Source organism: Haplochromis burtoni, unplaced genomic scaffold (genome assembly GCF_018398535.1).
Source record: "Haplochromis burtoni strain Fernald_Lab_line unplaced genomic scaffold, NCSU_Asbu1 Contig_84, whole genome shotgun sequence".
Lineage (NCBI taxonomy): Eukaryota > Metazoa > Chordata > Actinopteri > Cichliformes > Cichlidae > Haplochromis > Haplochromis burtoni.
The window spans coordinates 1,287,945-1,302,788 of NW_024582445.1; the positions used below are offsets into that span (position 1 = coordinate 1,287,945).

General features: G+C 38.9%; 1 protein-coding gene across 1 annotated transcript in view; it reads left to right on the forward strand.

Moving 5' to 3' along the window:
- fhl3a (four and a half LIM domains 3a) overlaps positions 1-9,346 on the forward strand; it is a 44,914-nt gene extending 35,568 nt beyond the window's left edge. Inside the window, exons 2-6 of the mRNA XM_005925554.3 lie at positions 2,163-2,327; positions 3,306-3,480; positions 6,480-6,649; positions 6,802-6,988; positions 7,612-9,346. Coding sequence (XP_005925616.1) covers positions 2,172-2,327; positions 3,306-3,480; positions 6,480-6,649; positions 6,802-6,988; positions 7,612-7,763 — 840 coding nt within the window. The 5' untranslated portion in view covers positions 2,163-2,171 and the 3' untranslated portion in view covers positions 7,764-9,346. The remainder of the gene's footprint in view (positions 1-2,162; positions 2,328-3,305; positions 3,481-6,479; positions 6,650-6,801; positions 6,989-7,611) is intronic.
- The last annotated feature ends 5,498 nt before the right edge of the window (positions 9,347-14,844 follow it).

Genomic DNA, 14,844 nt, shown 5'->3' on the forward strand with positions numbered 1-14,844 from the left:
TTCTCTTCTCTTCTCTTCTCTTCTCTTCTCTTCTCTTCTCTTCTCTTCTCTTCTCTTCTCTTCTCTTCTCTTCTCTTCTCTTTTGATTAGTGGCCAACAATTTCTGCATGCAGTCACGTCTTAAGCCATCACTGCAGGGTCAGTGCACTGACGTCATGCCCCTCTCTGTGAGAGTCTGTGCTGTTAGAACTTCATTTTAGGCTTTGGATTGGTATTTGAAGTAAATCACTTCACTGTAACACTACAAGTCCTGGGAGTAAAAAAAAACAGCCTTTGTTCTGATTCTTGAAGTATTACATGCAATATATTTGCACTTGGTTCTGGAAAATTTTGCAATTACTTCTAATGTTCATCTGTGCTCCACTGAGTTCTTTGGATACTTAACCCTAAACTAGTTTTTAGACAGGGAAACTAGACAAACCTAAAAAAAAAGGCTGACTGTTTATTACTCTTTAAGGAATCGAAGTGTAAACATCTCACTTCTCTACTTTAACAAGTTCTATATACTTTATTATCATAATGGACAGATTATGTATGAATATAAAACAGGCAATAAATACGTGTGTGATTTGCTGTGGAAATTTAATCTGATATCAGACGTCATAGCACTGACTCTCTGGCTTTGTGAGTCATGCCTCATCCCGTACCTTTGCCTGGAAAGCAGTGTGTGTATGTTAACGTGACGTGCAGATAATATTAAGGTCGCAGTGCTGCTTTTGAGCTTTATACTTTGCTGATCTAATCCTGACGTTGTAGTTATGTGGGCCAATGGCAGCAGTTTCTTAGATGGATGGTGTATCAAATGTACATAAATATAGTGTTAAAACACAACAGAACCACAGCTGCTTATTCTGATCTTTTCGCATAAGCCCCAGAATTTAAGACATTCAGTCATTAAATTAGAGTGACATGGCAGTGTAGTGATGTGCGCCCGTTCATACACATGTCCAAAGCGGCAGAGACGGTTGAAACTTGAGAGGCTGAGACTATTTTTTTCTTTGATGGTGGATCCTGTGTGACTTGGCTTTGTTCTTTTTTTCCCCCTTTGGTACAAAAAATGTCAGTATGTGTACTTACACGCCTCCTTTGGGATTTGTGTGTAATATGCTTGTGTGCATGCAGCCGTGGGTATTTTTCTAAGGGTGTGGGTGTAAGACAGGCAGCAATGGAGCAGTTTAAAGTTTGATTGATTGTCTTATCAACGATGATTGTTGTTACTGGGTGGTGGGAATGAATAGCCAGCACTAGAGCCTGCCAGAGGGCGGTATAGCTTATCACTGGGCTTTTCTCCAGCCATGTTGTAATGTTTTGGCAACCTGATACTGTTACCATAATGCTCACACAATGTTGTTCTGTCACTTTGTTGTTCACTCAGTCATGATCAAGGGTGCTTTCGTACAACGGAAACCATATTCATAGACAGTTACTGCCTATTATCTATAAGGCACACACTGTAGCTGCATCTTGTCCTGCAAGGAAGCCACTTGCTGAGCAGTTGTGTTCAGACATATACACACAAACACACTTTCAAACGCTTCACCAGATTTCTGTATCTGTTGGTGGTCCATGCTATATACAAAAAAAAACCTTGCATCATAAATATTTACACGCACGTGGATTTCATGTGATGTGCGCAGATATACTACGTCTTTCTGTCATAATCGCAGCAGAGGTTGTTCAGTTTGGCGTTTTACTCGTTAGCTTGCGCTTCATAGAAACAGGAAGGTGTTTTACTCAAAGACAGCAAGTGACAGCTCCCTCTTTTGCCCCCTTCCCTTTGCACCTACCACACACTTTCATCACACAGTAATAAAACGTTAAAAGGCATTTTGAACTGCTCTAACTCCCTCCCTCACTCACTCCTTTCCCTGCGTCTCTTTCCACTTGCTCCCACTTGCGCTGTGTATTTTGTTTGAGCTCTGCTCCATTGCTGGTACAAGCTGAAGTATTTACAGCATAAATATTGGCAGTGAAAGTCTACACTGATGTTCGGCTGCTGTGATGGAAAAGGTGATTGAATCATTCTTGAGCACGCTCCCTCCTTTTCGTCCACTGTTCATTGTTCTCTTCTCTTGTGATTTTATTGTTTGTTCTCACTTTTGCTTTTTAGCATTTTACTTTAGAATCATTGATGACCTGAATGCATCTTTTCTCTATTTTAGGAAATTACGATGACTGACCGATTTGACTGTGACAATTGCAAAGAATCGCTGTATGGCCGCAAGTACATCCAGTCTGATGACAGCCCCTACTGCATCCCCTGCTATGACACCTTGTTCTCGAACACATGTGACGAGTGCAAAGAACTGATTGGCCATGACGCAAGGGTAAGGCATCCATTTCAACGTGACCCAACATGCAATCAGCTATGTGCTCGACAACAAGAGTAACAAGTGAAATATTTTTTTAGATTTGCAGTTGAAAAGCATTCGATAGTTGTTATAAAAAGATAAAAACATGATTGTATATATAGGATTTCCTTATGTAATAAACTACTAATAATGATCTACCTCTTTCCACAGTGTGGACTTTGTATTAACTGTTTAAACAAAGATAAATCACACAAAAGAACTACTCCAATGAGCTTTATGCCATTTTTACAGTGTTTGGACATGGCTTTGAATGGCTAAAACAGAAGTTATGTCATGTTAATGATGCATAATTCATAGTAAATGAGGCGTGATCTATATATTTTGCGTAGCAAGACATTGTAGAGGCTAATTTAACAAGCAATTATGCAGGTAATTTCCACAGAAGTCCATAAATGCCAACTAACTAATTTTGAGATAGTAAAAATGCAGCATTAGGCAATGTCTATTTCTTCCCCACAATCAAGTTAAAATGTAATCCTCCCTCAGTGGAAAACACTAATATGAAGTGGATCAGCTAAAGCCAATATGGTCCATAATGGAGTCAAATAAGTGGAGTTATGACACAGTGCTTGATAGTTTACTTAGCTAAAACATTCCATTCAGTTATCAACACCCTTAAGAGGGGTAAATGAAAAATAAAGCCAGCATTTTCCTGGCTTAAAGCCCTGTATACAATGAATTCACTCCACATGCCTGACCAATAAAATCACAGTCATGCACATGTGCAACCTACTTGTCACTGCATATACAGACATTTGACCTAGCCCAGGACGAAACTCCTCAATGCTCATGCTATAAACACAAATTATTTTTTAGTATTTTTGTTATCCCCTTAGTTTATATGCCTGGAAATGTCACTTCATTTCTTGGACACATTTGTAAGTGTATGAAATGACTTTCAGTGTCCTTGCCTTTTCTTTGCTCTGCTGCCAGGAACTCTTTTATGAAGACCGGCATTACCATGAGCACTGCTTCCGTTGCTTCCGCTGCGATCGCTCTCTGGCAGATGAACCCTTCACTAGCCAGGATGATGCACTGCTCTGCAATGACTGCTACTGTAATGAATTCTCCTCCAAGTGTGTAGCCTGTGACAAGATTGTCATGCCAGGTATGTGTGGATGCTGCAATGTTTCTGTGCAAAGGGACTTTGAAGATGAAATGTGCATGATAGTCTTTTTTCTGGTCTAAATTTTGTTTGTAACAGTTTATAGTTTTTATTTTTTGTGTCTGTATGAAGTATGCTTCCAGTGGCATTTAGAAAAGTAAAGTTATGGGGCATTTTGAAACATGAGCCGAGCCATAAGATGAAATTCAATAAAATAGAAAAACATTGTCATAAAATATGATACCTTACTCACCCCCTCCTCCTTGTCCCTCCTTTTATTTTTATGTATTCCACTTGTTTCAAATTGAAAAGTTAAAATATAGGCACATCATTTTAAAAGAACTGTAAGATGGTAAACTCCAGAAAGCAGGGTCAAATGAAAAGTGTAAAGTCAAAATTATAGAAAAAGGCGAAACAGGATGGATTTAGAAAAAAGGATGACCAATGATAAAGAGGCAAAGACAAGGCTTGAATAGTCTGCTTGTATTGACATGTTTAAACTAGATCCCAATGGCTGACAGACTGGAAGTAAACTGATCATATCAGTAGAGAAATCTGCAAATTCCAGTCCCCGGTACTATCTTTATCAGCCCTCATAATCTACAAATAATTCAAGGAAGACTTTGGCTTCCCCCAATTACTCCTCTTTTTTATTCAGTATTATGTAAGACAAATTTACAGGGACACTTACTTCATCCTGTTTCATTTTTGTGCGTCCAGTTGCCATCATTTGTCATCAAATAACATAAACACCTGTAAAAAAAAGAAGCATACTTATCATTGTGTAATAGCTGAATGATAGCCTTAGTGCTAGCGACTTGAGGAGAAAAGCACAGTTTACACTGAATCAGTATAAAGATTCCACAGAAACTGTTTTGGTTATCAAGATTGTTCCGATAAAAGTACTGAAATTATTCCATTGCCAAAGATCATCAACCAGATGTTGTTGTGCAGTCGCAGACAATGGTCCTCTTCTTCACTTCTGAAAATCATTTAGCGTTTCTGTTGTTGTGGCGACTGAAGTCTTGCATAAGTTCTTTTCTATTTTTCAAACAGACAAAACATACAAGATATGTTCTGCTTCACCTAAAAAAACACCAAAAAGTTTAAGTGATTTAACTTTTACCTAAGCTAACTGATATCATTTTGGGTTTTTGGTCTCTGGCTATAAACTCAGACACCAAATAGTTTCCAGTAGACGAGCTTGGAGTTTCCAAGCCTGAAGAGCAGTGCATCAGGTCAGGCACACTGGGAAATTTTCCCATAAGATCAGACTGAAAGTGCCCAGTTCTACTGTCTTAAAATGGGATTCATGGTACTGTATTTGTGCTCATTTGCGTGAGTATTCGTTTATCTCTATAGAGATGCGCTGATGTGCAGTCCTCAAAACAACAACAGTGCATGGCTCAGCAAAGATGATGCTGCGTGTAGATCGAATGCTGATTGGTTGAAAAGTGAAGCTGGGCAGGAAAGGGAGCATTCACTGCAAAGGGGAGACAGAAGCATGAAAAAAGAACAAAATAATACCAAAGATCAAAACAGTAGCGTGAAAAAGCCCAGACACTGGCTGCAGTTGTTTTGTTTTGAATGCTTGGTTTCACTTTAACTCTTTGCATGTTATAACATCAATCTTCTCCATGGCTGGCTGAAGGATCAACAGCATCACAAGAACAGCCCACAGACTGGTTCTTCCACACATTTTTGACTCTGCCACCTGGTGACAGTAATCAGTTACAGCATATAGATGACAGTCTGCAAAATTGTGCAAAGGCTCTGCACAGCCATGCCAGTCCTTTGAGAGGTCTGAGCAAGGACATTATGTGCAAATGAACTACAGCACACACAACTGTCCTACAAGGGCACAATCTTCACTCACCTCTCACCCTACTCACCACTTTTAGTTACTTGCAACTTGAAGGGTCGCTGTTTTGACAGGCTGGAGGAAATCCAGTGTGTATCACAAATCTACGCCTGCGACTAGTCAAAACAGAGCTTCAAGCGAGTGATCAAAACGTAGCAGTGTATGGCTCAAGGACACGACCTTGAATGAAACGTTAACCAAATTGAAATCCTTTTATCCCTGTGCTGTAAGTGAAAGTTTTTGATTGCATCTCACATATATGGGAAATCCATTTATGGAAGTGTACTGTAAACGTGTACTGTAATAAGCAGAGTACACAGTAGTTTTGTGGTGTAAGATCAAGAGGGCCTGTAGAGTCAAGAGACTATTTAAAGAATACTGACTTTAGACTACATGCAGAAAGCATTCTTTAGAAATTCGGCTTTCTGTGCAGAGATTTCGTGCTTTGTTATAAACTTACTGCCTGTTTATAAAGTTTTTAAAGCGTATTGCTATTCTTTTGAAATGCTTTCTCTTCTAAAAAAAAAGAAAGAAAAACAGAATTCTATTTTAGCATGTTCACTTTTATTGTATTTGTCAAATAGGCATGTCTAACAGTTAATATTATGCTTCTTGAGCCACAGTTATTAATGTCAGTTTCTAATCTGGAAAGATTTTGCTGGGGATTTCAGTGTTTTTGATTAGAGATCACAACAGCACATATACCCTAAGGCGAGGAAACGTTAGCAGTAATGCAAGATGTCAGCCCAACACAAACCACTGCGTCACTGTAGAATAAACCAACCAGTATAATAAAAATCTCAACAGCTGTGGAATACAAGATGGATTGGTTGAGGACACAGAGGGGGAAATGGCATTATCCCTTTTCTTTTAAGGCCTGCCACCAGTTTCCAGTTGTAGGAGAGAAGTATGGGGGCTGTGGTATTATGATGAAAAATAAATCTTAGTGAAACAAAATGGATTTATATGTCTTCATGCAATTCAACTGTTTTATTTCCTATTTTAATAAAACCACAAAAAATACCAAAATGATCGTAACTATCCTATAAAGACGTGTAGATGATGCAAGCTTAGCACTTTTATATTCATTCTTTCCATCATTCATTTTCTGTCTCTTGTTTCCATTCTTCTGTTACTGTAGGCACAAGAAAACTCGAGTATGCAGGTTCGACTTGGCATGAGGGCTGTTTCATCTGTCACAGCTGTTCACAGCCGATTGGCTCAAAGTCCTTCATTCCTGACAAGGATGAGCACTACTGTGTGGCCTGCTACGAGGACAAGTTTGCTCCACGTTGCACACGCTGTAAAAAGGTCAGCAAAGCTGCCACATTGTTATAAAGACTTATTACAGTTTGAGAAACTGGTAAACTGCCACACTTCAAAAAAATGAGTAAAAAATTAGTTGTATTAAATCTCTGCAGTAGTGTGACAGATTTCCACTTGACCCTTGATCTTTTTTTAAGACTCTGACCAAAGGTGGAGTGACCTATCGTGATGAGCCGTGGCATAAGGAGTGTTTTGTGTGCACCAGCTGTAAGACCCAGCTGGCAGGTCAGCACTTCACCTCCCGGGATGACAGCCCTTACTGCCTCAAGTGCTTTGGAAACCTGTACGCCAAGAAGTGTGAGGCCTGCAGCAAACCCATCACAGGCAAGAATGCATCACGGTGTATACATCACTATCTTGATTTGTGAATATACTTGTAGTGCTACCTTTATACACTACATACATTGAATTTCAGTATGGTATGGAAGACTGCTTGGACCACAGAGGGTAGATACAGAGAATTTATGGCAAAAAATAGTGTTGAATGCATTGAAGACCTGAAACTAATCACTAACTTATGAAGATGTTTAACATTTATTCCCTCAGATATACAAAAAAATACAATTTCAAATATTAAAAAATATATATTTATATAAATTTATATAGTAAATAATAGCGAAAAACATGAACTTTTCTATCATGTAATTTTTTTATCTATTACCTAACTGTGCCCTGCTGTAGTATAAATGACCATTGGTCTAGTGATGAAACTTTTGAAAACAGTAAAAAATTCAAAATGTATCCACTCGTCGTTAACATTTCTGAAAGCCTTCCTAACCCTGTGCCATAATGGAGTCTTTGCCTGGCCGATGCTGTCCACCGGGCCTTATGTTTGACACCCCTGTTATAGACAAAAAAAATGTCAGGATAATTTAGTGTCAAAAAACTGATATTTTATTTTCAAGTATCAACTTTCAGCAGTCAATTTGTTTTTCCTTGCTCTTCAGGCTTTGGAGGAGGAAAGTACATCTCATTTGAAGATCGTCAGTGGCATCAGCCGTGTTTCACCTGCTCGCAGTGCTCTGTTTCGCTTGTTGGTGCTGGGTTTTTCCCTGATGGTGACAGAATCTTATGCCGTGACTGCCACACCAGCCTATAGAGCATTCATTTCCTAAAATCCCACCTTTCCCTCAACTTACTCTTTATTATGGCAAGAACCCTGAGTAATTACCAAGACAGGAAACACAGGCTAACACATACTGCCTCAGGTCAATTTCTTTATATAAGACATCAGTTACTCAATGTCCCGTCTATGTCAGATTCTAATCTAAAAGCTGGTGTCCAAAATCCTGTTTTGATGCTGCATTGTTTGCATGAACCCTCACAAAGATTTCCAAAAAAAAAGTTTAAAAATTTTTTTTAAATAGATTTTGTTCATGGAGTGCCTTATTATTATAAGTGCGAATTGCTTGTAACTGTGTAAAACATTTTTTTCCATCAATAATGTAACTTCAGGTAGAAATCATACTCTGAAGAAAAGACACCAAACACTGATACAGTATAGTAGATGAAACTTGCAGTCAATATTTTAAAAGTGTAATGGAGTTACTGTTTTAATGCTCTTATAACTGCAGTTTTATGCATTTTGAATGTTTCCTTTCCTCACGTGTCAGTTGCCTTTCTCTATTGTATGTCTTTCTTTGTTCAACTTAACAATTTACTGTATATAATGATCCAGAAAGAGGTGGGACATTTTAAAGAATTAGACATTTTTTTGTAAATGGTAAAATACGAATGAGAAGAACATAAAAAGCTGAGCATATGTTTATTATTGTAGTCGGTTCTTATTATTCACTCCAAATTATTTGCACTTTGGGTAAGATATGTACGTGCACATAAAAACATTCACTTTGCCTCCCTGTAGCTGTTACTTGCTCTTATGAGGACAAGGCACAAGAAATACAGAGCATTTTTTGTCTTGTATCTGCTTATATTGAGCTTTGCAATGACACTTTTTACATAACATTTTATCTTATTTCCTTTTTTAGTTGTTTTAATAATTCTTTATACATATATATATATATCTATATATAGATATATAATCATTCTACAAAGAGCCAGCATTAATAACCTAAAAGAAGCTGAAACATCAACATTACTGTTGTGTGTGGCAGGAATACGCACCGCCTGCCGTGATTGGCCACACTAATTATTTTGTTTCTGTCGAAGCTGTTATTGTTTGTTTTTTTCATTGTAAGTTTGTATAATACACTTGTGAAAATTCTATTAAAAAATACCTTAATAATTTCATTATTTCAGCTTTGATGCTGGTGAGTCAGAGTTGGCAAATATACATTTTAAGATGGAGAATAGGCCATCAGGATTAAAACTATGAACATACCTGTAACTCAGATGAAAATTGATATGGCTGAATGCTTAGTTTTATTTTGAAGACTTGTTAAATAAATTCACACTGATTTTGATGTTTCTTAGCAGTTTTTATATTTTCTATGTTTACATTCTGTGCATCATTGTGGTCATTATGTATGAAGATTTCTGTGAACTTGTGTTTACTCTGTAAACCAGAAACCTCCCCACTTTGGCAAATGTCTTTCTAGGAAGAAAATATCTCTGTGCATGTGTGTGTGTAAAGTCAGGGGAATGAGTAGTCGAGCATGAAAGTGTGAGTGCGAGAAAATGGTAGAGACAAACCAGACGTAGGTAATAAAAGAGTGAAAAGTGTATGCCTTTAATTTTCTGATATTTTTAAAATATTTGTGTGTATGTGTGTGTGTGTAGGTGTGTGAATGTGTGTGTGCTCGCATGTGCGTGTGAAAAATGGAGCACGGGCGCAAATTTGTGTGTATGTCCCTGAATGGATATACATGCACCAGTGTTTATGCTGAGTCGACTGTTTCATTGCCTTGATGAAGCACAAATACACAGACCTCCAGATACACTCTCCTATCGGCGTTGGCGAAATGTCCTCCTCCCTGCCTCTGTTCCAGATTTTTTCACCAAAAAAGGAAATGGAAAACTCGTAGCTGCATGGGGGAGGGCGGGTGCACTGGTGGTGGAAGTGGGAGAGTGTGGGAGACAGAGAGGAGGAGAGAAAGAGAGGGAAGATGTTCACATCTGGAGTTGCTCTATGGCACTTTCACTAGGGGGGTCAGCTCCGCTCAAAGCCCCCTTTGAATTTATTAGAAGAAGGAGGCAGGCGGGGAGGTGATGGCTAACAGGAAGGGTCAGAGGCAGACAGTTAACTGTATCATATGGCACACGATCCCAACAAGCAGTTTAATCATTCACAGTTATTGCTTGCAACAGAAGAAAAATGTGCTTATTCATATGAAAACCTGACTATACCTGCCCTTTACTGGGGGTCATTCTCTTTGTGGTTTTCAACAACAGAATGTTTTTTCCTTTCCTTTGACTCTGCCAGACGTGTTTGTGGCCACTGTCATTCAAAATGAAGTTTACCGCACAAACAAGTTCCTCAAAATCAGGACAGCTCAAAGAAGGCATGTCCTTGTTTGCCTTGAAGTGTGTAGACAGCAGCATTATTTGGGTTCTTACGTGATCAGTCACATAAAAATGATTATAATCACCATTTTGCTGTTAAACATGTTTCAGTAAAACATCAACCCTTAAATAAACAGTTTGACTTGTAGGACCAGAATGCAGAAACAGGCAACAGTGATTACAGAGAGATGCCATGTTACAGGATTTGTGGATTTAAGGTCATATGTAATATAAACAGTTATCTATTTTAGCGCTTCATGCTTAAAGACGAAAATAACATTCAAGTTCCCAGTGCAGAAACGTAATTTTTTACAGTAGGAATTAGAAAACATGACTATAAATGCTTAATGCTATACAAACTCTTTATCCATTATCAAGACATTCAAACAGACAGTGTTTAAAAAGTCCAGCATAGCATTCACAAGTTCTGCTGAAGGATGCATGTAAAGGCTTCTTGTATGGCCTATAAAACACCAGTAAAAGGAGTGAGACTGGTAGAATCATATGGGCTAAGAACCCAAAAAGTTTACAGAAAGTGAATGAAAAAGTCAAATAGGACTATCAACATTTTTAAATTACTGTTTTTAACCTCTTTTAAGGCCAAGGCACTTGTTTAAGATGCATTTTCTTAAATTCTCTTAGCTATTTGGTGTTGGCTGAGCCTGATACAAAACAGAAAACAGAAAAAACTGAACATCATCTCTGAACAGAAAGCATGTCTTCATGGGAACAGTGAGTTTATTTTACAGCACAATAAAGTCCCTTTAATTTAACCAAAGTTTAAAAAACTTTAATGAGCAGAACAAAGCAGAAAAGCCCAAATGTAATGTCCCCATATGAGGACTCATGGTCTCCTGAGGATACACGGACATCCTGCCTTAAAAACCAAATACGATTTGTGCAACTCTCAAAGGCTTTAATGTTTAAATGTTTGGATTAAATTAAACTGAGTTTAGAGTATTACATTATGATCAGTTTATAATGACACAAAGTTTTCTGTGAAACCTAAACTAATCTGATTTCTTTGATCATCAAACACCAGTGGGTGGGCGAAGTGTAATTAGACTGATGCCTTATGTGATAGTAAAAAATAGTTTAATGAATTCATGTCACATTTTCCTGATTACATGATTTAATTCATTTGACTGAGTCAGTGTGTATGTGGTCTCTTCCTACAGAGCAGACTGGGTTAGCCACTTTCAAAGCTGTGGTTACCATGAACAGCCTTTCTTAGTCTGGTAAATGTGTATAGGTATAATAGAAAATGACACTTTAAGCAGCAAAAAATTTGATAGGGTTAACTAAGTAATAGTAAAAAGTATTAAGATGTTATGGTTTGCTTTCCTGTCTTTGAAAGTTGTTTTCTTTTTTCTTCACTTGCCTGAAAGTTTTATTTCTTCTGATTAGAATTTGCAGCTTCCTGTACACCATCTATACAGCTTTACAACCATATTAAATCTGAGCAGTTCTAAACCTGTGGACCCTGGTCCCTCACCCAAGACCAGTTTGCCTTGGATGACCCTACGAGAAGCAAATGCCCCCAACAACATAGCTCCTGGGATCACTGGGCCACACAAATTTGTACATCACGATAAGATAGCAATTCAAAGAGGGGACCAGACAAAGAGTAATTCATACCCCAAGACCAACAGCTGTAGGTCTTGGACACATGAATATAAAAAGGGGCGATGGTGGTGAGTTGGATCAGGTGATGAGGATGGATGTTAGACAGGGCTGGAGTACCCAAATGTATAGGGAGGGTTCACTTTGAATATCTAGCAGAGGCCCTGTTCTGCAGGATCTCAAATTCCCACCTTTGGAGGAACTTCAATACATATCCTGAGGGATGCTGGGGACACTGAGTCTGAATGGCCCATATCCCATACCTCCATTGCCAGAGTAGCTGTACAGATCTGTCATTGCAAGGTAATTGGCGCTTGTCATGGCAGTAATTCTCAAATCAAATGGTGGACACTGGAGCTGAGGAGAGTCGCCAAGTTGGAAGAGTACTACCAGGTTTGGTTAGCTTTTGGGACTCCTAAGGTCTGTGCCAGCGTACTGGAGAAGAGAGTCCACCTGCTGGTCGAATCTCCAATTCATGAGGAGAAACTGTTTTTGTCTTCATCGTGGAACACTAAACCAGCTTTTTTACCTCTCAAGGATATTTGAGATTTCATGGGAGTTTGCCCAACCACTCAACACATGTTTGGTGAAATTGGGGAAGGTAATCAACCACATCCCATGGAGAATTCTGTTACACGTGCTACTGGTGTATGGGGTACTTGACCAGTTGCTATGGGCCAGTCAGTCCCTGTTCAGCCACAGTGAGAGCTTGGTCCATATTGCTGGCAGTCAGAGCCAGGTCAGATCCATTCCAGGACTACACCAAGCATGCCTTTGTCACTGATTCTGTTCATAACTTTTATCATGAGAACTTTGGTGGCTGCAGGATTTCTTCTCTGCTTTTTGCAGATGATGTGGTTTTGTTTGCTTTATCAGTTGGAGACCTCCAGCTCACTCTGGGGATGATTGCAGCCACATGTTAAGCAATGGAAATGAGATTAGCTCTAAAAGGGTGTAGTGCCTACTCAGTTTCAGGGATGGGTTGTTGCCCCAAGTGGGGGAGTGCAGATATCTCTATGTATTGTTCACAAGTGAGAGGAAAGGGGAGCGGGAGATTGACAGACAGATTGGTGCTACTTCTGCAGTAATGTACCAGTCCATTGTGGTAAAGCGAGCTAAGCGTGAAAGCGAAGCTGTCCATTTACTGGTCGATGTATGTCTTCACTCTCAACTTTGGTCTTCAGCTCTAGGCAGTGACCAAAAGAATCACACTGCAGATGCAAGCAGCAGAAATTTCTTCCAAAGGGTGGCTGGGATCTCACTTACAGATAGGGTGAGAAGTTCAGTCATTCACCAGCATCTCAGAGTAGAGCCACTACTATTCCACATTGAAAGGGGCCAGTTGAGGTGGTTTGGACTGGATAACTACGGGTTGTTTCTGACTTAAATGCCTCCTGGTTGCATCATCCATCCATCCATGGGACAAACCGCAAGTGAGAGATATAATCTCTCTCCTGGGTTTGCCTATGGGCCTCTTCCCAGTGGGACACACAACTGGTAAAATAAGTATTGAACACATCACCAGTTTTTCTAAGTAAATATATTTCTAAAGGTGCTATTGACATGGAACTTTCACCAGATGTCGATGACAACCCATCCAATTCATACTTTACAAGAAATCAAACCATAGATGTCCATAAATTAACACTGGGAAAAGTACTGAAAAAGCTTACTGAAATGTATTTAATACATCTTACAAAATGCCTTTGTTTGTGATGACAGCTTCAAGATTTTCCTCTATGAAGAAACTAGTCACAAGGGTTACTCAGTTGTGATTTTGGCCCATTCTTCCACACAAACAGTCTTCAAAACCCGAAGTTTCTGTGGGACCCTTCAATGAACTTCGAGCTTCAGTTCTTTCCACTGATTTTCAGTTGGATCCTCCCGCTTTTCATTTGCCATAAGATCAAGACAGTCACAATGACAAAAAAAGAAAAGAAAAAAAACTTGAGCAAACTTTAACAAGCCGGATGTTGCAGCAACTTCAGGTCATGTTTTTTTTTAGTGTCTAGACATCCGCACCATGAGTCAGTTGTACAGTACTATTTTTTACACCGCAGAAGTATGCAAAAAAGAAAACACAGAGCTGTTCTATTTTTTTTGAAATGGGCATAGACAAAAAAATGATAAGCTTTGCAGTTCTTACATAATGAAACTTTAAATCTTTGTTAATTTTCAAGTAATTCATTCACAGTATCGATTTTAGGTGTAGCCACAAATGACACATCTATGAGAAACAATTACTATATGAAGGTTGTCTCGCCTGTTAATGACATATTGGGAGGCCCACCTGTGGTGAGTAATAAAGGTCTTTCGTTTGCTAAAATGTGTGATTTGGTTTCGCTTGTAGAGGTTTGGTGGCATTGAAACAGACTGACTATGAAGTTTGAGCAGTTTTCAAAATTTCCTTCATTGGACTCATTGAACTTCTTCAAAACCTGCTGTGATAATGTTGAACGTAAAAAATGTTACCAATACATACTTTATACAGCTTAAATTTAAAAAAGTTTAAATAACATGGCTACTAATATCAGGTGGTTACACCACAGTGGGTCCTATTAGAATTCAAACCTTAAGTAAAGCTAATATTGAGTAAAATATTCCCGCAAAAACATGTGTAAGGGCAAGTCTGCAACTAAAGATGACTCCAAGAAGAAACTTGCATGACCTTTTAACTGCTTTAAATTAGGTTATGCTGTAAACCCATCTGCCAGAGTTTCATGTAACCCTTTTATCATGCTCCCACACAGTGTGAGAGGAAGTGTGTGAGTCTAAAGCCCACTTATCAGCTGTGACACAACAAAAGCTGAAAAAGAGCCTTTGGGGGAGGAAAGGTCTCTTCTTTCACACCACAGTCAACAGTGGGCTTCTGACGTTTGTGTATGTGAGTGAGGATCACTACGTGCACAACATATGTAATGCACACTCACTCACACTTTATTATGTACACGTGTTCAACTGCTCGTTAACGCGAATATCTAATTAGCCGATCACATGCTCGCGTCAGCAAAAACAGCAAACTGAGACTACAGTTCACATGGAAAAACATTACCTGGTCTCGATTTCTGCAACATTCAGACAATAGAGCCAGACTG